This window comes from Dryobates pubescens, chromosome 6 (assembly GCF_014839835.1).
Source record: "Dryobates pubescens isolate bDryPub1 chromosome 6, bDryPub1.pri, whole genome shotgun sequence".
NCBI lineage: Eukaryota > Metazoa > Chordata > Aves > Piciformes > Picidae > Dryobates > Dryobates pubescens.
This window is the reverse complement of record NC_071617.1, coordinates 40,434,746-40,451,839: the sequence shown is the minus strand read 5'-3', so window position 1 is coordinate 40,451,839 and position 17,094 is coordinate 40,434,746. Positions and strand designations below refer to the sequence as shown.

At 40.0% G+C, this 17,094-nt stretch overlaps 1 protein-coding gene across 1 annotated transcript in view; it reads right to left on the bottom strand.

Annotated features, from left to right (window-relative positions):
- The window catches only part of LTBP1 (latent transforming growth factor beta binding protein 1), a 196,031-nt gene that overhangs the window by 121,018 nt on the left and 57,919 nt on the right, over positions 1-17,094 (bottom strand). The window contains exon 5 of the mRNA XM_054162365.1: positions 14,686-14,853. Within this exon, the coding sequence (XP_054018340.1) occupies positions 14,686-14,853 (168 nt within the window). The remainder of the gene's footprint in view (positions 1-14,685; positions 14,854-17,094) is intronic.

Sequence of the window (17,094 nt, the reverse complement as noted above, 5' to 3'; positions counted from 1 at the left end):
TTGTGAATCAACATGGTCACTAACTTCACTAGAATTTGTCTTGTATTTTTAAGCCATTACTGCTAAGAGGACTTTTGACAAAGCAATGCACCCCCACTCGGGAATGGATTGCAAGTAGATGTTTATCCAGACAATAAACCAAAATCATTGCCAAAACAAACAAGCTTTATGGTGTTAGCCCTGTCTGGATCATGCACATTTTTGGGGTGGGGCATGTGTAATTAATGCTAATTACAGGGGTTATTCTGTTGGTTTGCAGTTGAGTGCACATGACATTTCAAGACTGTTAACGTTAAAGATGTAAGCAAACAGAGTCCAAGAATGAACTCAACTAATAAAGAATTCTTGAGCAAGAGAATGAATCATATTCAAGTAACCACAATTTTCTTTCAGTCTACAAGCTTGTGCCATTTGTTTTTCAGTATAAGAGCATACCAATATCGGGTTATCAATCATCCTTTAATGGAGGCCACATTATCAACTATAGGACATCCTGATACTGAAAACTGGGACACAAGTTCAGATTATAAAGGACAATGCTGCAATTTTAGAGGAATATATATTTGTTGAGTAAATATTGTGATCAGCAAGACGTGCCAATGTGTACACAGTTAATAAAGACATCGGATACGCCCCGATAGTGTTTCAACCACCCTTCAGTGTAGGAGTCTTATGGAACCTGTATCATATCCTTCTAAGCTCTTGATAAGCCAGCTATCCTCAGACATGTCAAATGTAATTGCAGGCCTGTGTCTAGGTGGCTGAAATTATTTAAACATTGCAATGTGGGAAATATGGGATGGTTGAAAACCAGTATTAGAATACTCAAATAATAGCAGAAAAATAAAAGGCATACTCTGGCATAGAAAATGGCCTAGAGCTGTGGTTACCAAACATAAAAAGTATATAGCAAAAATGATGGTAATTGAGAAATGATTGACTGGAGGATGCTGGCTTACTACCAGGCATGACGCTTACAGTAATTCTTTGCTAAATCTGCTTCTAATATTCTCATTATCAGATGGTTCAGACACAATTTTTAAAGCCATAGGAACAGACAGTGTAAAGGGATGACTCACTCCTACCCTCATCATATTTGGTGAATCTATTGATCTTATTAGAGCTGATCATCATTATACCGAGTACAACACAAGAGTTAAGCCTAGAATCAGTATACTAAAAGAAACCAATTAAAACCACCCCAGCAAACAACAAAACCATTAATGCATTGCAAATGGCTAATGTCAAACCTTTGATAATCATGCTAGCACGTACAGAAAAGCTACTCCAGGCACTTCTTTAGATTTCTGCAGTGGGTTGATATTAATTTTCCTCTTTGTGCAAGACATGCAACTGAAATAAAGTCTCTAGGAGAGGACCAGTTTGAAAGTGTAGCAAGTTAGCAACACTTTTTTTAAACTATTGCTTTCAAATAATTTCCTGCAGAACACGAAACTGAAGAAGACTGCAAAACTCTATGCTGCAGTACAAAGCCTTCATAAGTATAATTTTAAACAGTCCTCAATAACTTAATTGACATTGTCAAAGTGGAAACACTGAAACCAAGGTGATCAGTGTCTGATGAAGACTAGCTTGTCCTATGTTCCCAGAGGTTTTAAAGACACTTTCCTCTATAGTTACATGTGCTTGAGCGTGTGTAACACTAACATGTACTAGTCAATGTTGCAATGTATCCATTTTCAAAAGACGGAACAAGAACTCACTGGAAGGGCAAATAACAATGAACAAGCAGCATCTTTATTGTTACAGAATCCTTCCAGACTGCACTCTTCTTTCCTTCTTGTGTCAGCAGAGCAGCATTACCCACTTTTAAGGACTACAGGATTGACAAGTTACTTGACCAGGCTGAAACAAAGATGTTACTGCTCATGCACTGCTACAACCTGACAAAGTCACTGCACAGACCCTCTGCTCTGACACCATTCTCCTATTAGGTCATTTACAAAAAACACACCGAACTCTTGAGTAGTAACATGCAGTAGTGTACAGCAAAGAGCCGCTCTTCGACATCAAACTATTTGGTTATCATCACACAAAATGGCAAAGTGTCCTGAGAAACATTTAAGCAATTGGTCATGCCTCTGTTACGTAAAGGCTCTGAAGACCAGAGCAAATCTTATGCTGGCCAAAGACATCAGCATCCTTAGCATTTCTGGCAACTGAATGGTTAAACTGAGATTCATCCCATCTAACTTTTTGGGGCTTCCCGAGACATCTATGTTAGGATTGTTATCATCTAAGGTTTTCCACTGTGTCAGTGAAGAGAGGCTCACACAGCAGGCCACTCAGGCCATCCATATGCCAACCTGCCATAAGGGTCACACTCATCACTGACTGCTAGCCTTCTCAGGCACCTCAACAGGACTTAGTGAGGGACAAGAACCCCAAACCTTAGATCTAAAGAATCTATAAGCACTGATCCACTGCATCCCATTCTACAAGAAAACTTGCAGTAACAAAATTGTTCAGAATAGAAAAACAGAAACCACAAAAACTACTCAAAACATTTTCATAATTTCCAAACATCAGAATACTGCTCTCCAATTACTGTAACATTACCACAGCACCCATTTTTTGTGTGAAAATATTTACATGAAGAATAAAGTAGAAACAGATTCAAGTGGATTGCTCATTGACATACAAATAATAGCTCATAATCCAGATCTTCCTGGACTAGTTGAAAACCATGAAAAACAAACTCTCTAAGATTTTATGGCACTGACTACATCACAAGAAATTGGAAAATTTCCTAGGGAGTTGACCTTGAAGCGGTGACACAATATGAGAATATTGGGAAGGCTATTATTCACAGTTTGAGTATTAAATGAGGTCATAACAGCCCAATGAAAAGCAAGAGACTCAAATTCTGCAGTTCTGAAGGAATAGAGTCAGGGCAAATGAGTAAGAAAGATAAAGATTACTCTGCAGAGAGCAGGCATTTGGAAAACCCCACATGACCTCAGCACTTCTCATTGTGGTTCTTTTAACAAAGCATAATATCTATACAAATTGTAGTGCAAGGTGCATAAACGTAACACACAGTTAACGCTCTGAGTCATGTCCAGTTCCAAGCAATTAAAACAAGCATCCAACTTCCCTGGGAACAACCCCACTGACAAGCTTCACTCCAGTGCAGTGTTGTACCTGACCCTGTGCACTGAAATGTGTACAAGCACAGAAAAATCCCTTTGCCTCTGGGGCCTATGTAGCTTCCAGTTAGACTGAAAAATAGGTGTTACAGCACCTAATGTAACAGACTGAATTTACTACAATTAAACAACCAGTAAGAGAGACATGAGGGACACACACTAACTGCAGAAAGATAATATTATAGGTTATGTAATAAAGTTGGCCTCCCTCCTTTGTTTCCCTGTATGAGTGGTCTCCAAAGAAGGGTGTGTTCACTCCAGGTTGTGTGCAAGACAATCTACTGGGATGTTAGGAAAAAAATATGGTTTGCACCACTGATAAATAAAATGTATTTTCTAAATAGAGTTTACTTTGTATTTACCTCATCCATTTTCTATTTCTATGCTTTACAGTGTACCAATATATATAATAGTACATGTATATAGTTTATCGATACATATACTGAGGGAGTGTGCTCAAAAAGATTTGACTGCTAGGGATGAGTGTCATTAAAAAAGTTTGGAGACCACTGCTCTATACAACATATGGACAAACGCAGTTCCTCTCGGCAAGAACTCACAGAACTTGTGTTCCCAAATGTGCCCCATCCTCTTTAACATCTTCATTGATGATCTGGATGAGGGGATTGAGTCACTCATCAGCAAAGTTGCAGATGACACCAAGTTTTAGGAGCAGATGTTGATCTGTTAGAGGGTGGAAGGGCTCTGCAGAGGGACCTTGACCGACTGGACAAATGGGCGGAGTCCAATGGCATGGCATTTAACAAGTCCAAGTGCCGGGTGCTGCACTTTGGCCACCACAACCCCACGCAGAGCTACAGGCTGGGGTCAGAGTGGCTGGTGAGCTGCCAAACAGAGAGGGACCTGGGGGTGATGATTGACAGCCACCTAAACATGAGCCAGCAGTGTGCCCAGGTGGCCTAGAAGGCCAAAGGCATCCTGGCCTGCATTAGGAATAGTGTGGCCAGCAGGAGCAGGGAAGTCATTGTGACTCTGTACTCTGCACTGGTTAGGCCACACCTTGAGTGCTGTGTCCAGTTCTGGGCCCATCAAGTTAAGAAGGACAGCGAGACACTTGAAGGTGTCCAGAGAAGGGCATCGAGGCTGGTGAGAGGCCTTGAGCACAAGCCCTGTGAGGAGAGGCTGAGGGAGCTGGGGTTATTTAGCCTGGAGAAGAGGAGGCTCAAGGGAGATCTTATTGCCCTCTACAACTACCTGAAAGGTGGTTGTAGCCAGGAAGGGATTGGTCTCTTCTCCCAGGCCACCAGCACCAGAACAAGGGGACACAGTCTCAAGCTGCACCAGGGGAAGTTTAGGCTTCCCCTGGCGAGGTGAGGAGAAAGTTCTTCACTGAAAGAGTCATTAGTCATTGGAATGGGCTGCCCAGGGAGGTGGTGGAGTCACCATCCCTCGAGGTCTTCAAGAGGAGATTGGACGTGGCACTTGGTGCCATGGTCTAGTCATGAGGTTTGTGGTGACAGGTTGGACTCTATGATCCTCGAGACCTCTTCCAACCTTGGCGATACTGTGATACTATGACATGAAAAGCTGTTGAAAGTTCCCCTGAACTTGAAATATCAGAATCATATCAAGTATAAAAATTTGACTCTATAGCTTATAATCTTTAAATTAAACTGAAAATGCAGCCAACATGACAAATTAACAGATTGTTTGGCAGAATAAAACAGGACTTTGCAACCGATTTGTAAGAGAAGTTTGAAATTGCCACAGATTTCAACTCAGTGAAGATATATATATTGAAAATATAGCTTGTCTTCCAAAAGAAAGACCCAGAAATCTCTGTGCCACTACACTACAAAACAGGCCTCTCAATTACAGTGATACTCAAATCTAAGAGCTAATTTTAGGTGGAAAGGATAGGTGTAAGTGTTACAGGCTACACTGTGCAGAGACAGAAAAATTATCTGAGAATAAACAAAAACCAGAATAGACATTAGAAGCTGAATGGAGAGAAATTGTGATCAGTGGAGCAGCGGCAGCTGTTTGCTTCCTTCTGATTGTGTTACATCCAAAAGGACACACTAAATACAAACTCATTTGCTAAGCAATCTATCCATGAGAAATGCCATATTTTAACCAGTAAAGAAACTTGTCAGACTCTTTGGTGTTTCCATAATTCAAAGGTAGCTTTCTTCTTTTTTAAAACAAAGTTAGAGTATGCTTGATCTTCTGTGAGGTTATGTGCAAAGACATTTGGTTTAGCAGTAATAAAAATTATAGCTGTACAAGGTAGTGTGTTTATTTCAATATATTACGACAATGTAATCATAGTATCAGTCAGGGTTGGAAGGGACCACAAGGATCAGCTAGTTCCAACCCCCCTGCCATGGGCAGGGACACCCCACACTAGATCAGGCTGGCCAGAACCTCATCCAGCCTGGGCTTAAACACCCCAAGGGGCGAGGCCTCAACCACCTCCCTGGACAACCCATTCCAGGGCTTCACCACTCTCATGGTGAAGAACTTCCTCCTCACATCCAGCCTGAATCTCCCCACCTCCAGCTTCATTCCATTCCCCCTAGTCCTATCACTACCTGAGATCCTGAGAAGTCCCTCCCCAGCCTTCTTGTAGACCTCCTTCAGATACTGGAAGGCCACAATTAGGTCACCTCAGAGCCTTCTCTTCTCCAGACTGAACAGCCCCCAACTCCTTCAGTCTATCGTCATAGGAGAGGTGCTCCAGCCCTCTGATCATCCTCGTGGCCCTAATCATTCAAATAAATCATTCAAATAAATGCACTCCAAGTTCTCTTTACAGTACTTCACATTAGTGTACATAAACTAATCCCTACAAATTAAAACCACATACATTAAAATAATACATTATGCATTTTAACTTTGGGTTCTGTTTTGCTTTAACTTTGAGGGAAACATACTCCATGTGTCTTTGAATGAATGCAGGTGTGGATTTTGTACCATTTCCATTTGTGGTTCTTCCTGTGACTGCACATCCAAAAACTGTGTTCTTTATAATATATGGTTTGATAAATGCTTTGAGACCAGATGGACATTTGCTTCACAGTGATGTTCTGAAGTCCTTAAGGTGAGGAAGGGAGTGGAAATGAGTTGGTAAAGCTTGTCTAAATTCAACCTTATTAAAATCATCTGGCTGAACAATGTATCTTCTTTAAATTAGCATCTGGCCTCTGTTAGAATCAGAGTAAAAGACTTTAAATTTGAATAATTATTTTAAGATTATGAAGAAAGAATGCACAGATGCTCTAAGCTATAGGGTAGAAACCAGAACTATTTGTTGGTGACAAGTACTGATAAATACACAGGGGAAAGAAAGAATTTCTTCTGATGTAGATATCAAGGACAACAACAAAATCCTTAAGATGCGATATTTCCTTGTAATTTGAGTATAGGTGGCCGGTAACTCAAAATGCATTAAAACCTTGAGCACTGCTCAACTGCAGCATGGTACCTTTACATTACAGGGTAGAATTCGCATTAGGAAAGCTCCTACATTGCACAACCTGGATTGTAAGCAAATTAATTCATTTTCCTATCTGCTCAAATTTAGAATCATAGCATCAATAAGGTTGGAAGAGATCTCAAGGATCATCAAGTGCAACCTGTCACCCAACACCTCATGAGTACTAAACCATGGCACCAAGTGCCACGTCCAATCCCCTCTTGAACACTTCCATGGATGGTGACTCCACCACCTCCCTGGGCAGCACATACCAATGGCTAACAACTCTCTCTGTGAAGAACTTTCTCCTCACCTCGAGCCTAAACTTCCCCTGGTGCAGTTTGAGACTGTGCTCTCTTGTTCTGGTGCTGGTTGCCTGGGAGAAGAGACCAACCCCCTCCTGGCTACAGCCTCCCTTCAGGTAGTTGTAGAGAGCAATAAGATCTCCCTTGAGCCTCCTCTTCTCCAGGCTAAATAACCCCAGCTCTCTCAGCCTCTCCTCGTAGGGCTCATGCTCGGCCTCTCACCAGCCTCATTGCCCTTCTCTGGACACATCCTGGATGTTAGGAAGAAGTTCTACACAGAGAGAGTGATTGCCCATTGGAATGGGCTGCCCGGGGGGGTGGTGGAGTCACCATCGTTGGAGGTGTTCAGGAGGAGACTTGATAGTGTGCTTGGTTGCATGGCTTAGTTTGTTAGGTGGGTTGGATAATAGGTTGGACACAATGACCTTGAAGGTCTCTGCCAACCTGGTTTATTCTATTCAAGAGTCTCAATGTCTTTTTTAAATTGAGGGGCCCAGAACTGGACACAGTACTCAAGGTGTGGCCTAACCAGTGCAGAGTACAGGGGCACAATGACTTCCCTGGCCCTGCTGGCCACACTGTTCCTGATCCAAGCCAGGATGCCATTGGCCTTCTTGGCCACCCGGACACACTGCTGGCTCATGTTCAGCCAGCTGTCATTCAGTACCCCCAGGTCCTTTGCTGTTTGGCTGCTCTCCAGCCACTGCAACCCCAGCCTGTAGCACTGCATGGGGTGGTTGTGGACAAAGTGCAGCACCCAGCACTTGGACTTGTTGAATGCCACCATGCTGGACTCTGCCCATCTATCCAGCTGGTCAAGGTCCCTCTGCAGAGCCCTTCCACCCTCTAACAGATCAACATCTGCTCCCAACTTGGTGTCATCTGCAAACTTGCTGATGACTGACTCAATCCCCTCATCCAGATCATCAATGAAGATATTAAAGAGGATGGGGCCCTGGGGGGACACCACTGGCGACTGGCCACCAGCTGGATGTGGCACCATTCACCACCACTCTCTGGGTACAGCCTTTACTTTATAGAACACAAGGAATCTGGTTCCTCCTAAATTATTTTGCATTGGCTCTTCAGACTGGGAAATACCTTTTTCCTAGTACCTACTATATGGCAGAGGATGTAAGCAACTGAGTCTAGTCGGAGTTCTGTGCCTAGTGGAATAGAGTGCACTGTCAGCAAGTTTGCTGATAGCACAAAACTGGGAGGAGTGTCTGACACACTTGAAGGCTGTGCTGCCATTCAGCCAGACTTGGACAGACTGAAGTGTTGGGCAGGGAGACATTTAATGAAATATAAGGACAAGTTTAGAGTCTTGTACCTGGGAAAGAACAACCCCACGGAGCAGTATAGGCTGGGGGCTGATCTGTTGGGAGAGCAGTGAGGAGGGAAAAGGACCTGGGAGTCCTGGTGAACAGGATGACCATGAGCCAGCAATGTGCCCTTGAGGCCAAGAAGGACTATGGCATCCTGGGTTGTATTAGAAGGGGTGTCAAGAGAGGTTCTCCTTCCCCTCTGCTCTGCTCTGATGAGGCTGTATCTGAAATGCTGTGTCCAGTTCTGGGCCCCTCAGTTCAAGAAGGACAGGGAACTACTTAAAAGAGTCCAGTTCAGAGTGGAACATCTGCCTTAGGAGGAAAGGCTGAAGGAGCTGGGTCTCTAGCTTGGAGAAGAGGAAACTGAGGGGTGACCTCATTAATGTTTATCAATACATGAAGGGTGAGTTGTTGGGAGGATGGAGCCAGGCTCTTCTCAGTGATGTCCAATGATAGGGCAAGAGGCAATAGGTGAAAGCTGGAGCATAGGAGGCTCCATGTAAACGTGAGGGGAAACTTTTGCACAGGGAGGGTGACAGAACACTGGAACAAGCTGCCAGGGAGAGTCTCCTTCACAGGAGCCATTCAAAACCTGCCTGGATGTGTTCCTGCATGACCTGCTCTAGGTGATCCTGCTCTGGCAGGGGGACTGGACTAGATGATCTTCTGAGGTCCCTTCTGACCCCTAACATTCTGTGACACTGGGAAATATTTTCACCATTACTGGCCTTTTTTTTCTGTTTTAGCCACTCAGAGCAGAGTCTGGAGAAAAACACTTGGCCTTCATTTTGTCACAGCTGTTGCAGTGCTGCTGGTTGTATAAATATTTCAAACATGGTCATCATTTATACAGATAAAATTTCAAATTACCATCTAAAGCCGTAAATAAACTCCAGTGTTCTGATCCTTCTTTGGTTTCCCCCCCATCCCCACCCCAGAGAAAGAGACACTGACAGACTGAACAACTTCCTTGACTACTGTTGCAGAAAGTTTAGAAAGTTAATCTTTCAACCAAGTTGTCCAAGAATTCTGAAACTTTCAAGCGTCTGCCAGTGTCTGTTAAAACATAAAATATTTCATCTGGCAACAAAAAGAGCATAAAGCAATATCGTCTGACAAAGCAGATATGATAATTACTTCAGAAACACCAGAAACAAAACTTTTACCATATAAGGCTACAAGGTAGCCACTCTACAGTAAAATACTAGTGGAATAGCAAGGTTCTTAGATAACTATTTCAGAAAAGGATACTATGGCAAGTGTAAAAACCAAAGATATTTCCAAGTAACACATCCCTCTTATCCAGACAGCATACTACTGAAACCAGACAATGAATTACCATACATTGTTCTTGAGCTAAGCAGTTATTCCAGAAATAAGTTCCTTTTCAATTAGGATGTCTGATAGAATATAATCAAGTTGAAAACTAAAGCATTTTAAAAAATAAATTCCATTCTCAGTTATGTTACCAAAAGGAATTCACAAATCTCTGTGTACACAGTCATTTGCTACCAATTATGTTAAATCTTCCATTTAAGAAGTTACATGTACATCTGCTAAGTCTCAGATGAAGCCATAGAAATACTGATTTGCTGGGGCACAATTTACAGAGATCAGCCATGATGAGTTATGTACCCAGGCTGCCATCCTTCACTGAGTAGTAAACATCACTTTGTAACAGACAAGAGAAAGCCTCTCTTCCAACATGTCCACATTCTAGCAACTCTTACTAAACCCAATCTAACAAAACAAAGAACAAAATAGAACAGATAAAAAAAATGAAGATTGTACACCTCAAGCTGCCAAAGTCTGTAAATTCTCACAAATCAACACAAATGCTAGGTGTTGGTCATGTATGTCTTTATATGTCAGAAAATCCATCCTCCAATATTATTGACAACAAAAGCCGCCTCATACCAAACAAGATTGAAAAGTCTTCCTCAAGTGTCACAGCCCTACAGTAACTCCTACATGTAGTAGGATAGGTGGAGGATGTATCTCACAAAGCAAAGAAACAACTTTATTAGATAACAAATACTAGCAAGAAAATGTCACTCCTTCATCTCAGATTTCCTGCCATACACAAACTACAGGAAAAATGTGCTGGCTTGCTTGCAGCTTCAATTGTCCAGAACCATTCATACAGAGTTAACACAGTAAAGAAGAAAAAATATCTTGATATAAAATTTCAGCAGGGAAAGTGTCAAAATTCAACAGGCAATATAATTTGGGCATTACTGTGACAGGGTACAAGATATGCACATCAGGGGTCCATGCTGAAAGTTTTAAAATTTGTGATTAAATAAATGTATCAGAGCCTTCAAAACAGGAAGAATCAGATGTATTTTCACTTCAGATGCCATGACACCATGTCATCAAATTATGTCTCATAGATCCTTATTAATATGTTAATAAAAGGTCCAGAGACAAATTTTTATAGATGAGAAGAGAAAAAAAGTAGGATGGAGAAACATCTTCTCATTCTCTTCTAATCTTAAAAGGAATATTGGCTAACATAGACTGTAGGCCACAACACACATCTAACATCATTCGCAAGCCCACAACTCCCTGTGAAGACCAGTGAAGATGTAGGAGAAACAGTAACTTTCACTTAAATTCAATGAACCAAAAACCAAAGGATTCCTTAAAATCTGCCTTTCTTCCAAGGGAAAGTCCTCACCAAATAATGGCCCATGCAAACTCTGGTCATGCACAACAAAGCCAGGAAGAAGGACAACTGTGCAGGCTATATGAAAAGGGTTTAGAAGAAACGGGAAGGGGAATGTTAAAAGAAGAGATACTGATGAGTATTAAAGAGTGACATAAAGGGGAGTAGCAGAGTAATAATTCTGTCACCACCTCTGCCACAATCATCATCTATGTCTTGGGAAAAAAATTCTTAAACTCTCTTTGGTCTCCACGATTCAAAATGCTGTACTTCCCTGTTTGACATAGATATTGCCCAGTGCTCAGACAAAATTTCTGCAGAATGATATGCAATTCCACTGAATAGCATGCAACTCTAACTTCTCTAACAGTTTGAATGAAGCACTTTAAAAGAGATACAAGGCTACAAATAAACAGCAAATATAAACCTAAGTATTAAATAACTGCTTCCTTCACTAAGTTCTGTCATTTCTGTGCAATGAATGAGGTGAGGATGCTGTGGAAAAAAAAATAGAATACAAATCTGTAATTACATACATATGCACAATAGGGGGGAAATTAAAAGCACAAGGAACATTACTTTGGACATTTCCTAATTCCTTACCACAGCATTTTACAGTTACAAATTAATTGCTGTCCTCCTACTGCCCACAGAGAGAAAATTCATGCCAAAAAAAAATGGTATTTTGGAATGTGGAATAATTCTGAGGAGAAACAGCACACATAACTGAGCAACTTCAACAATGAATGAGACAAAAACCTTTTATGTTATTCTATAGGTATCCTCTCCTATGCACATATATCAACGCTGTTTTACAAGCATCTGTAGATATGTGAAGACTGAAATACCACACAAACTGCACATACCTCAGTCCAATAGAATACCAAGAATCATGTAGTGAGCAGAAGTTTCCACTTAGATTAAATGCTTTAACTCTCCCAGCCAATGAAATACTGGAGGTTGGTTAGTTAACTATGTAACATAGTCCATTCACAAAATGAAACTGCAAAATCCTCTGATGTTTCACTGAAGCAAACTGGCAATTAAGGAGACCCTTCCTTTTAAACACCAAGCTTTCATCACCTTAAGTTGGAGCACTAGAGCTCTTCATGATACCAACCAAAATCTCAACTACCGGAAAAGCTACACTTGCCCTTAGGTTATTTTTCTGTTGTGAATTTGTGTTTTTAATGGCTAATCCATATCTAACAAGATTTCCAGGAAACCATATTTGTTCCTTGCCTGGACTCACTGGTACCAAGTTTCAGCTGAAATGACAAACTGAGCAAATGTTAAGAATCTGAAATAACCCATGGAAAACTTCAGTAGCTTTAGTATAGGTACTGCAACTTATTCTCTCTGAAAATAAAAAAAGTGTTTACAAAATTCGGGGCAAAGTTTAAAACACACACACAAATGCCAAATAAACAGAGTAAGAATTTCTATGCATTTTGGATAAACTAATTTAGAACAGGAACTTAAGAGGGAAAAAAAGCACAAGTAAAACATGATACAGATGTTAAAAATATAACAAAAATAAGTTATCTCAGAAGACCCAAATTATTTCAGCTTTAGTCTATCAGGACAAGCCTAAGCTAATGAGAGGTACTAGTCAGAGAAAAGAGAGAAAAATTATTTCTGTAGTATATAATTTAAATCCTGATTTGAAAGCTCCTGAAAACCTGCAATCAGTGAAAGAGCTCAGTCTACAGGTGTAAGATCTCTCCTCTCTGGCCATTAAGTAGTTAAGTTCATTCAGCATTGCTTTTTTTCACTGGAACATCTTGAAGTCACAGTTTAGGTCTCTTCCTTATTCCTCTTCTGTAAAAATGATGATACTTACAGCTGCAGGGAATGCTTTCGGTCTTTTAAAAGCAACAGGGAAGATATATAGCTACAGGCAGGTTAAAAATCCCTATACATATGTAGTAACTTGTTTTTATACATTTTTGAACATAACCCTCCCTTATCTTTCCATCAAGTACTATTTCAAGCTGCTTTTGTTGGATATTTCTAGCAGTCTATTGCACACAGTGTGTCAGGATCTGCATGGCCTAAGGCCAGGAAGGAAGGTGTGGAACACGTCTTTACAGGTCAATTTCCACTCTCCAAGTTTTCAAGTATTTGAAAGGTCATGTTACAGCACAGACTCACATAGCAGACAAATTACACGACTGCCCATTCTCGGCATTTCATAATTTCAATTAAAAAATTAGGTCAAATGAAAGGAGAGAAGCATAACCCTCTCCTTTCACAGCAGCTGGAAAATTACACAAAAAATACTTATTTAGCTGTGGTTCTTGCCAAAACATTGGTAAAAATATGTATTGACAGCAAGCACAAGTATTTGACTCCCCATTCCTCTGCAACATTCTTTTCTTTTTAATGTTTCAGAACAACCATAAACAAACTCAAAGTGTGCTCTATTGTTCTTTTAAAATACTACTTTTGTTATTATTAGTTCAAAACATATATTTTTAAAAGCATGTATATCATTAAGGAACATGCTTTTAAATACAGTGCACTTTAAAAAGGGCGTTTTTGGCCAGCCTACCTGACATCATACTTATACTGGACAGAAAATAAAATGATAATGTTCATTCATACTTGGCATTCTTGGAGGATAAATTGACAAAATGATGATTTTTAAAAATGGGTTGGGTTTTTTTGGGTTTGGGGTGGGGTTTGTTTGTTTGTGGGGTTTTGGTTCTGGTTTTCATTTTTGTTTGTTTGTGTGGCTTTGTTGGATTTGGTAGTGTGTTTTGTCTGGGTTTTGGTTTGGGCTGTTGCCTTTTTGTTTCTTTGTTTTTGGTGGTTTTGTTTGGTTGGGGTTTTTTTTTGGGGGGGTGGGGTTGTGGGTTTTTGGGGGGTTTTCACCCCCCAAGAGATCACTATGATATTTTTAGGATAGCAATAATGTACTTTCCCCAAGCAGCTAAGGATATTATAATGTGAAACAAATACTAAGTGTGTTTTGGTATGTATCCAAGTATCTCGATTTCTCTTAGCTTACAGAGCTAATATTTGTGCACAAATTCCTACCAACATCATATAGTGTACAGTTAAAACATGCTAATCATTATCCTAGATAGCTTTTAGGTTTTGTTTCAATACAGTCAAGCAGTTGTAGGGTATCAGCACACTGCTGAGGCTCTTTATTGAGCAAGTAGAAAGAACACACATTATCAGGGAAATGATTGGCTTCAATAACTTAATTGGACTTAACAGTATTTTGGTTTCTAAAAGTGATAATTATGAAATCTAGTTTACTCTCAGCAGTAAGAAAAAGGTTTATGGTGATTTTTTAAGAGGATTTTAGGTTTTTAGGAACTGCTGAACAATTTTTTAAAGACAGATTCACTGCATTAGCTAGATTTTACATGCATTTGATACCTATTCAACTAGCAAAAAAAACCCAAACAAACAAACAACCCACACATAACTTTTTGAGAACTCTAACATTTTCTCTATTCACCAACAAAAACTTTGATGGATGAATTTCGCCAAAAGCTTCAGCTTAGCATGCTGCAGCCCTGCAGCTGAAAATTCAAACCGAAATTCAGAGAGTTGGATTTTTTTCTATGACACAAAAGGAACTCTTGGGAACATTTCCAAAGGATACCAGAAAGCTTGTCTAAACATACAATGGTTCCTACTCAGCATAGCCCTTCAAACAAAGAGCAACAGATGCACAACTGGTATTAATAATAAAACATCTCCTCCCTCTGTTAGTCAAGAGAGGACAGCTGAGGACAAACAGTTTCAGGGTACTTACCTACTCGGAAGTTAGTGGCTGTCAGAGTGTCAGCAGCATGGCCGTTTTCACTAATGAGGGTGGTGGTATTTCCCTTCTCACAGTTGTTCTGACAGTTGCCTTTGGTACAAGTTACTTTACAGATGCTGGGTGTAAAGACCACCTTAATGCGACCAGTGTGATTTCCCACTGTCAGTGGAGGCAAAGAAAAAAAGAAAAATAAACAGATCACTTTGGTATCCATTGATTTCCTTTAAAAAAGTTCTGAAGCAAGGAAAGAGGAAAAAAAGGCAGCGGGGAGAAAAAGGCGACAGGTCTACAGGAGGAGGGCAGTCTGCCGTGCTCGCTCATAGATCTCCAGTGGTGTCTCTGAAACAGGAGTAGGAAGCTTAGCAAACAGAACTCCGGGATCTGCTCCAAACCACATTTAAAGTCAAGTCACTGGAGTGGGATTAGTAATCACAATGCTGCACTTTATTCACAGGCAGACAAAAAGCAATACCAAGGGCATGACAGCTTAAATAGCCAACCCTGACAGGCAGATGTAATGTAAAGAGGCTGGCTGTGCACCTAAGGGTGAATAAACTCTTGTGTCCTCCTGCATACTTTTCCTGTTTCTGCACTTATTAAGTCACTATTTGTAGCTCGACCCCTGGAAATGTTTTAGGCATGCGGCATGTCTGAAAACATCTGTCTCAAATCTGCTGGCACCCCAGCCTGAAGTGGTCAAACCTTGTGACGCAGCTGCCTGGACCCATTTTTTTCACAGGTTTTTGGCACTGTTTTTCCACACGGATTTACATATTATAGACTAAGCTTTGCTGTCAACCTTTAAGTAACAAATAGCTCAGAGAAAAGGCTAAGTATCGATGCCTGAAAATACTGCTTCTGAACTCAAAAGATAAAAAATTAGTAGTCTGTCTTTTTTTATATGTACTTCCTTACAGTCATTTTAAAAACCTGACCAGAACAAAGACTAACAAGACAATAATTTTAAATTAATCTAGTTAGAAGAACTTCTTGTTATGTAACTTGATTTAAAACCAGATGCATTTGATTCCACATCTAACAGTTGAAGACAAAAAAAAAGAGAGAGATTAAAACTACTCATTAAGAAAAATTAGGGAAAAAAAGCAGATTCCATTTGCAATTATGTAAAAAGAAAACAGTTTATCCTCTGCACACTTACTAATAAATTCAGTTAATTTGAGTTAACATATTACAGCAGCCCTGTGGAAACTATGAGCCAAGACTTTTATATCAAACCTAGCAACCCTAAGAAATGACACACAAAACCAGAAGAATCTTCTTCATGTCACAGAAATTAAAAAAAGAAAAGGCAGATAGTTTCTAACCAATGTTATGAAATACCCTCTGGACAAATATTTTTTTTCTTTTTTTTAAATCTCAGTAAAATAAAGAAAATATTCCTACTTCAAAAGAACATAAAGCTTTCTTATTTCTGGGTCTTCATAAACAAATAAAACAATCATGCCAACTGTTTTGTCTACAGTAAAGGCACTGCTCTTTTTCAACAGCAGCTGTACTACAGATGCTCCCACCTTATTCTTCCTAAACAACTTAGAAAAAGCATAGCCCAGACAAATATAGGAATAAAATATTTCAACTGGAAGCTAGTATTGTGATATTAGTCACTTGAGAAGACACCCAGCTTGCTTTGTTGGTGTCTGGGTGGTATTGTTGCTCTTGTTATTTTGGTGTGTTTTGTTTTGTTTGTTTGTGGTTTTTTGGTTTTTCTGGGTGGAGTGGCACAGATGGCGGGGAGGGGAGATGTTCTTTGTTTTTAACACGACTTATTAATACATCTTTCCCAATAAGCTTCTGTTGAAGCTAGAACTTTTAAGTTTTCCTTGTGTTAAGTACAGCTACACAAGCAATACTGCCCCCTCTGTATTTTATTTGCATAGTCATATACACCTTTTCCTAGAAAAGTCCAATTCATTTTATGTTTTATATTTTCAGATGCTTTAGTAACATTTTTCCTTTAGGACATGATCTAATTAAAAAAATACAGTTTGACTCACAAGAGTCAGTTCTGCCTACACTGTATTGGGGTATTCACAGGAGTTTTCCAGCTTAGCTTAAAAAAACTAATAATAAAAAAAGTATAGATGGAACTAAACCATGATTTCATTCTCTTTCATAGTATTCTGTACTATGCTGAGTACTGAGCTGTGGCAGAATTTGGACATGTTTATACCATAAAAACCAAACTAAACCAACAACACACAAACAAACTCGTATTTTAAGTAGCAATTTTTACCAAAAGAATTCTGTAGAAGGTAGGTTTTTGGTAAGAGACACCTTAGTTTGAGACTGCACTGAAATTGTAGATTTGACTCTCAGCCCCTTTGGGTAAGAAAATGCTAGCATGTAAGTTTGGGAGGAACAAAACAGGAACATCAGTTC